Below are 7,868 nucleotides of genomic sequence, written 5' to 3' on the forward strand. Positions count from 1 at the left end.
GCCGCGTTCCACGGCGCCGCGTCCTCGGCCCTCGCGGCCGCCACGTCCGCGCGCGCGTCCGTCGGCGGCACCGTCGCCGCCGCCGCGACGGGCGCGGTGCAGACGACGCTGCGGCACGTGGGCGTGGGGATGCCGCTTAGCGCCCTCGCCGGCTGGATCATCGGCGGCGGCGGCCCCCTGGGGCTGGCCAAGTGCCTGGCTGGCGTGCTGGGAGTGGAAGTTGAGGAGTTGGTGTCCCAGCACGGGCTGCAGTCCATGCGGCCATGCTTTGACAGCAACACAGGTGAGAGGGGGCGATGGCGGCGGGCGCGGCCCGATGGGCTCGTCCCTGGCGCCGCGTAAATCCGCTGCAATTCGGCTTGTGTCGGAATAAACTCGCAAGCTTGCGCTTGCACGCCCCCGCGTTTTTCCAAGGTTTTGTTGCAGCCAAGGCGGCTGCTCCCCTTCTTTTGGCGAAAACAGACTCTTGCTGTCCAGTTCAACCCTGTGATTACGTGAAACACTTGCGACTCTCGCACGCCCCCTGCGCCAGGGGAGCTCCACGAGCGGTACTGTCGCCGCATGAAGGGCTGGCCCCACCTGGGTAGCCGCGGCGAGGTCGTCCTCAGGGCGGTCACCCAGGTCGCGCGCTGGACCCTGCCCTCCTTCCTCTGCCACGACAACGTCGGTGAGCGGCAGCTTCCCACCAGGGAGTGGGCGTGGGCGGCTGAAGGCTTGCAGGCGGCCGCTGCCTGCGCACACTCGGTTTTTATGGATGCGCAGGACACATTTGGCGCCATGAACACGCCCTTAGTATGCGCCTGTCAGTCGCAATGGCGGCTCGTTGCACGCGGCGACGCCCCCACTGCGGCAAGGCCGCCCCTCGCCCGCGGCTGCCAAGCTCAGCAATGTTGGCTTCCATCACTTTGTGTGCAGGCGTTTGGACGATGCTCAGCCGCTCTGCGCTGGTTGAGGCGCGGTGCAGCCGCCTGGAGGGCTACGAACCCCTCCCGTCACCCGATGACGTCACCTTTGACCGGGTCTACGACATCTCGTCCGACGAGCTGCTGCCGCTTCAGCAGGACCAGCAGCAGCAGCAGCAGCAGCAGCAGCAGCAGCAGCAGCAGGAGGAGGAGCAGCAGCTGGGCGACGCCGAGGCAGCTAGAAACGAAGCGATCACTGTTGACAGAAGGCGTGCAGGCGCGCAGGAGGTGATTGAGATGGCCGTCGTGGAAGGCGGAGGGTTGCCGGCGCTCGCGGTGCCCGCATCCGAGGCGGCCGCCGAGATGGAGCGGCGCCGGGACGCGGTGGCGGCGCTCGGCGCGGCGCTCGAGGCTGAGGTGGCGAGGCAGGGCCCGCGGCCGCTGGAGGCGGCGCGCGAGGGCGGCGGCAGCGGCGGCGGGGCCAGTGAGGAGGAGAGGGCGGACGCTTCGGGCTGGGAGGTGGTGGCGCGCGCGCGGCGGCGGCGGCGCGCGAGCGGGGCGTCGGGGGCGCCGTCTGATCTGATGGACGTGGATGACGAGGCGGCTCAGGCAGAGGAGGACGGGGAGGCTGGCAGGGGGCGCCGCTGTGGGCAGCAGGACCTCGCGTTCGCGTGATGTGTGATCTGAGGGTTTGGGAAGCGGTCCGGTCGGATGCGTTTCTAGCGACGGCTTTCACTGTTGCAGGCGAGTTTTCGCACAGCGGTGAACACGGGCACGCAACCCCAACAGGGCCGTGTAGGAGTGCGTGGCGCGCGTGAGGCCAATGGTGGAGTTGAGGCGGCGCTGCTTTTGTCATCCCAGCGCATTTGCGTTGCCTCGGGCAGCCGCACGCGGCAGTGTTTGCCGGGGTGCTGTACCTTATGTTGTCCTGCACACCGTTTTGGTGAGCCCCCCAAATGATGCACAGTGCTATCGTTGACATGCATGTAACATTCCATCTTTTCTTGATGTTGCGCAATAATGAAGTACACAGCACACAGCGGGCAGCACAGGCCTCGATCCATGTTCTGGAGGAAGCTCGTGTCTTGGGAAGGGAGCTGGTGTTAGGACGGGGGGCAACATAGCAAGGAGCACCAGGTGGCCGCACTGGTTTCAAAGGTCACTCTCCAGGAACGCGTCGCCACGGCGCTTCGGGACTTGCGTGCTCAAGGTTTCCTGCATGCCTAGACGAGAGCGTGCCTGGGGAATCATCCCCCCCCCCTGCCCTGCAGACAGGCAAGCCCGCCCAGAGCAGGTTGAGGCCACGCCCGCCCAGGACAGATTGAGGCTGACCAGCACCACTGCCAGAAGTTGGACATTGACGAGGACATGCTTGCGGCGGTGACAACATACTACACAACACATCCAAGCTGAACAAAGAGTAAACGCATTTTTGCATGTGGAAGTGTGTTGAACGCCAGCCAGCTGACAGCGCGATGACCGTGTGTGTTGACCGAACTTGACTTGCACTATTGCAAGCAGAGCCATCAATCACCCCGATCGCATGCTATGCATAGCGTGTCAATGAGTTGATTTCGTCGGTTTTGTTGCCTCGTCGTTCGTAGCAAGCAGTCGTCAATCTCGAAACCCGGATCTACATCGAGCTAGGAAGCGCGGCCCCCAGCAGATCAACATGGAACAGCGAGACGCGAACATTGTGGAAAACGTTCTGATCGATTCAGCTAAACACCCGTTGGAAAGCGCGATGCCAGACAGCGCCCCTGGCGCTGCAGCTGTGCGGCGCTTGCCGCACGCGCAGTCCAGTGGCGATCAGGGGCACGAGCGGGCGGATGCGCCACCCAGAAGCCAAGATGGCGCAACGCTGCCCCCTCCAGTGGCGTCCCACCCCGCCGCCGTCGACCTAGCAGTGGCCGCGCGCAAGCTGCGGCGTGGCGCCGCGCCGCAGCGCCTTGCATATGTGGAGCTCCTATCGCAGCTGGCGCCGCAGTCCGACCTGACCCTGGGGGAGGAGGGGCGGCGGCTGCCAGCAAACGTGCGGCCCTCCATGCTGCAGGTGCGCATGCCGCGCGAGCGAGCATGCGCCTCGTCGGCCGACGCGGCAGCGCGTGTGCCAGCGCGGCGCACCAGCCATGCTGTAGCACCCAATCAACTCCGTGCATGCAGCTGAGGCGACAACATCACCTGCATGCGGACCCTGCTGATTGCATCGCAGCTGAAGCATCGCCAAGGGGGCCACGATCTGGCCGCCACGCTGCTGCCGCTGCCTGCCGCCGATGGGCTGTCGCTGCTCGGGTTTGAAACGGGCGCCAAGGGGCAGCTGCAGCTGACGGAGGAGGCGCCTGGTGGGGCGGCGCAGTTCAGGTTTGAGCTAGTCAGGGCAGCGCACGTTGGACCCACAGGTGAGTCATCAACTGCTGCTGTGTGATTTATGCAAGCTCGTATGACCAGGCACTCTACCCTCAGCAACGGGGTGGGTGAATCCATCCACAACTAGGCAAGCTTTTGTGTCGTAATAAGAGACGAGCAGAGTGCATGAAATGAGCCGAGCTGGTTCCAAGATGCTCCAGAGGGCACCTGAGCATCCCAACCAGCTGCATGCATGGGGGTCCACCCACCACGCCTCAACAGCGCGGCGCGCGTCCCGGCCCCGCTCTGATCCTGCCGGCAGGTTTCGGGCGGCAGCGGGTGCCCCTGAGGCACTGCGCGCGCTTGGCGATCTTCGACCGGCAGCACCACCGGCTCCTCGGGAACGTCCACGAGATGCGCGCCGCGGAGGTGGGCGCGGCGGCTGTGGCCCTGGCGGAGCTGCTGCCACGCACAACCGGGTGTCCTGTCGTGTGGGCTGGGAAGCCAGCAGTGGCCATGCAGCCTCCACAGGCAGAGCAGCTGCGGCCCTCAGATGGGTGGTGGGAGCGCCGAATCAGGCACGATGTGTTTGAGTGGAGACAGGCACGCGCCCCCGCGCACGCAGGTGCGGTCGCGCGACGCCGCGTGGACGTGGCGGACAGACGCCGGCGGCAGCGCCATCGTGCGCTGCGCCAAAGTGCAGGTGGGCGGCCAACCGCGCCGCGCGCCCCCACAGCGGGGACGCCCTGCCGCGCTCGCTAGTCCATGGAGCGGCGTGCGTGGTTCGCGTGATGCCCGCTTGCTACGCGTGGGAACTGCATGTTGTACGTGCACTCGTGCGAAAAAGCAGCAAGGCATATCTGTGAACACGACCGCGCCGCGGGCCCGCTGTCACGCAGCCCGACCCGGCCCTCGGCACGCGCCCTGTCAACCCCGAGCGCCTGGTATTGCTGCTGGAGCTGTGCACGGCCTTCCGGCTGACGGCAGAAGACGCAGAGGCGCTGCCACCCGACGACACAAAGGCGCGCCTCGCAGATTTGTTTTCTGAGTCTTGGGTACTCGGGAGGGGTGCAGGGGAAGCGGCTTTTCATCGATTTATCAGGCACAAGTAAGAGACACCCCCGTGGCCCTCTGGCGACCCATGAGCGTGCATGCGTACATGGCAATCTCGCCTCTGGGCACACAGACGCTTGCGCGCCCCCCGCCTGCACCCAGTGGGCCGTGGTGCGCCCCTGCCACCCCTCAAGCCGCCCAACCGGCTGCGATTTCCTTGACCGGTGGCCGGCTTGGCGACAGGAGGGTAGACAGCACCATGCGGCGGCGCCGGCTGCTCGGACCACTCCTTTACCCTGAACACATTCAAACCCAACTGGCCCCGTCCCAAACGCGTATTGTTTGCCAGGCGCCGCGGCTGCTGGACGAGGTGTCCACCTGTTGGGCCATGATCAGTTTCGCGCGCTGCGCTGACCTGGCGAAGGAGATGGAAATCACCGTGGTGCGCACGCGCTGCCGCCGCTGCCAGCTGCTGCAGGGGCGCTGCTCCGGGCCGGCCCTTTGCTCAGGCCTCTCGCCTTTGCATCCGCTTTGCTTGCAATTCGTGTGTTATCAGTGGGTCCGTGGAGTCACGTGAGGTTGCGCTTTGGTGCGCTCGTCACCCGACGGCACGGGTGTCCCTTGCTGTTACGTGCTGCGGCTGTGGCGGCCCCTTGGACCTCACATTTTCATTTGCGCTCAACTCCAGTCGCGCCACCTGCAAACTCTCAACTCCCTACACACAGCAGTATCGCACTCGTAGCCCCTCAAGCGCCCCTAGCGTGCTCGAGCGCCTCCCTCATGCTCAAGCGCCTCTCACGTGCTCGCCCACCCCCCGCAGCCCCTCTACATGGGGTCCCCCTACGACCCGGTGCTGCTGTCAAAGCTGTACGAGGAGGAGCGCCGCCTGCAGGGCCCCCTGCTCAACCTGCTCTCGCGCCCCAAGCATCCGTCGCTCACATTCCGCGCCGGCCCCCTGCCGGCGGCGCAGCCGGGCGGTGGCGTATTTGCTGCGCTGGTCGCGCCGCTGGGGGCGATGCCGGGGACGATGATTGCGGGGCCCGACACGGCGTGCGCGCTCGCGGCGTGGCGGATGGCGCTGGCGGCGGCGCTGGCGGTGCAGCAGCAGGCGCAGCATCCCAAGCAGCAGCAGCAGCAGCAGCAGCAGCAGCAGCAGCAGCAGCAGCAGCAGCAGCAGCAGCAGCAGCAGCAGCAGCAGCAGCAGTCGCTGCTGCAGGGGGCGGTCGTCGCCGACGCCGCGCTGGCGGCTTTCCCTGAAATCTGCCGCGACGAGGCGGTGCTGGCGGTGTTCAGCGACAAGTGGTCGGCGGCCTGCAGGGAGCTGCGGCACGCACACCAGGTGGGACGCCTGCATGTGCACGCGCGCACCTCCTGTTTGAGGCTACGACTTGCGGCCAAGATGCCCTTGGGGAGTGCCGCTCGGAGCTGCTGTCTTTGCAGAGATTGCAAGGCATGCCTGGAGGAGGGATATGAATAGCACAATATTGGCCGCATGCTGCTCTTGCGGCCGTGACACCAGTTCGATCTTCTCCGGCGACGCAGGGCTCCGACTGCCTGCTGGGCTGCGACCCGCGCGCCGGCGCCCCACAGCAGCCGCCGCCCGCCGCGCTGGCCGCCGCGCTGCGCCGCTGCGTGCTGGCGGTCTCCCCGCTGCTGCGCTGCGCCAGCCTGCCGCCTCGGCACATCGGGAATTTTGCAGAGTGGTCGGAGCGACGCGAGGCGGTCTCGGCCGCCTTTTGCTACAAGTCACGCGGCGGCGGCGGCGGTTCCCGCGGCTGGGGCCGTTTGGGGGGCGGGGGCGGCGGCGGCGCGGGGCAGGCGGCGGGCGTGAGGGGGCGGCGCGAGGAGCGGCCGCCGGTGGAGCCGCTGAGTTTCATGGCAGGAAACGAGTTCCTGCATCGGCCGTTTGACGTGTCAGAGGTTCGGCTAGAGGCGGCGCCGGCGGCTGCGCCCTGGCTGGCGGTGTGAGGCGCGCGTTGGCACTGGGCTGTGCCTGAGTATTACACGCACTCACGTTCCGCAAGGCGACAACCGTTATGAAAAGAGAGGCGACCTCTGCTGTAAACAAAAGGCGTCCCCTGCTGCGCATCTCAGATCAACGCGTGCACGCTCAGGGGGGAGCTGGTGACGCCAGCGGAAGCCGGGCGAGCGCCAAGCGTCACTCGCCGTACCGCTGCCGCTTCGCGTCCGGCCCCCCGCTGTCCCGCCCGCCGCCGCCGCCCATGCCGCCGGGCCCCATGCCGCCGCCCCCCATCATCACGCGCCCCGGCATCTGCACCGGCTGCATCGGCATGAGTCCGCCCTGGAACATCATCGCCACAGCCTGCGGCGGCAGCACCACCACGCCCCCAGGCCCCGCCGCCATGCCGGCCCCCGGCGGCGGCGCCGCGACCATCACCCCGCCGCCGCCGCCGCCGCCGCCGCCACGGTACTGCCCGCCGCGTCCGCCGCCGCCGCCGCCACCCGAAAAGTAGCCGGCGCCGCCAGCCCCGCCGCCGCCGCCGCCGCCGCCGCCGCCGATGGGTCCATTGGGTCCAATAATCCGGCCGCCAGGCGGGCCGCCCGCTGCCATAACCATCTGTGGGTGCGCCGCGGCCGCCGCCGGGAACCCGCCGGCGCCGCCCATGCCGCCGGGCAAGGCGGCAGCGGGGACGGCGCCCGCAACTGCACCCGCGGGCGCGCGCGGCTGCCAGTTGGCGTAGAGGCCCGGCGCCGCCCATGTCGGGGCGCAGGCCTTGCCGTCCCCGAACACGCGCCTGAGTGTACGATGCGCGCGCACGTGTGTTGCGGCATGGGGCCACTGCCGGGACGCGCTCTGCCTGGACCACTGTCATCCCAAAATCCAAAGCTTCGCAGCGCGGCCGAGAACAAACGCATGCAGCCAGGGACCGAGTCAAGGAATTCTCCATCCTGGCCCTGCGAGCGAGCGCGCGTGCGCGGCGGCCCCGGCTCACCCCGCGAGCCCCGCCTTTGCTGCAGCGGCGGCGTCTGGGGCCCTGAAGTCGACGACCGCCACGCCGCGCGACCGCCCACAGGCGCGGTCCTCCAGGAAGTGCACCGCCTCCGACAGCTGGCCAAACTCCTGGGGGGTTCATGGGTGTGTGGGTGTGAGTATGTGGGTGTGTGAGTGTGTAGAGTCGCTGTGTGTGTGAGAATGTGTGCACTGGCAGATGCGTATATGTGTGATCGTGTTGAGCGCCGCTGGTGCGGGCCAGGTGAGGGGCCCACTTTTGATCTCGATAGCCCCCACCACAAGACACAGGGACTGCGGAGCCAACGGGCGACGCCGTGGCTGCTCACAGGCGCTGATGCAGGCGGCCTCATGGGCAGGGCTGGGCTGCATGCTTCCGGTGGGGCCTGCAGCCGCGCGCCACCCCCTCCTATGCGTCCCGCCGCCCCCCTGCCTGCCCCCACCTGTGCGGCCGCCTCGACTTCAGCGTCGGTGGTCCACCAGGGCAGATTAGTCAGGTACAAGACAGTCTGGTTGACCGGCTGCGGCGGCGACCGCGGCGGCGGCGTGCGGCTGCGCGCGCGCGGCGCGGCGGCGGCGGCGGCGGAGTCCGGCGG

General features: G+C 68.0%; 2 protein-coding genes across 2 annotated transcripts; one reads left to right on the forward strand and one right to left on the reverse strand.

Moving 5' to 3' along the window:
- Positions 1-129: 129 nt before the first annotated feature.
- MNEG_11701 (hypothetical protein) lies at positions 130-6,269 on the forward strand (the record flags this gene model as incomplete). The annotated part of the gene is made up of 12 exons (XM_014039826.1): positions 130-283; positions 533-667; positions 916-1,548; positions 2,810-2,955; positions 3,115-3,301; positions 3,571-3,677; positions 3,874-3,951; positions 4,148-4,303; positions 4,464-4,472; positions 4,651-4,743; positions 5,122-5,640; positions 5,844-6,269. The coding sequence occupies 12 exons, from the start codon at positions 130-132 to the stop codon at positions 6,267-6,269; spliced, it is 2,643 nt and encodes an 880-aa protein (XP_013895280.1).
- Positions 6,270-6,459: 190 nt separating this feature from the next.
- Positions 6,460-7,625, reverse strand: MNEG_11702 (hypothetical protein; the record flags this gene model as incomplete). Its single annotated transcript, XM_014039827.1, has 3 exons — positions 6,460-7,057; positions 7,256-7,383; positions 7,602-7,625. 3 exons carry the CDS (start codon positions 7,623-7,625, stop codon positions 6,460-6,462), a joined length of 750 nt encoding a protein of 249 aa, XP_013895281.1.
- Between the last annotated feature and the right edge of the window lie 243 nt (positions 7,626-7,868).

The sequence above is a fragment of the Monoraphidium neglectum genome, assembly GCF_000611645.1.
Source record: "Monoraphidium neglectum strain SAG 48.87 unplaced genomic scaffold scaffold02869, whole genome shotgun sequence".
Lineage (NCBI taxonomy): Eukaryota > Viridiplantae > Chlorophyta > Chlorophyceae > Sphaeropleales > Selenastraceae > Monoraphidium > Monoraphidium neglectum.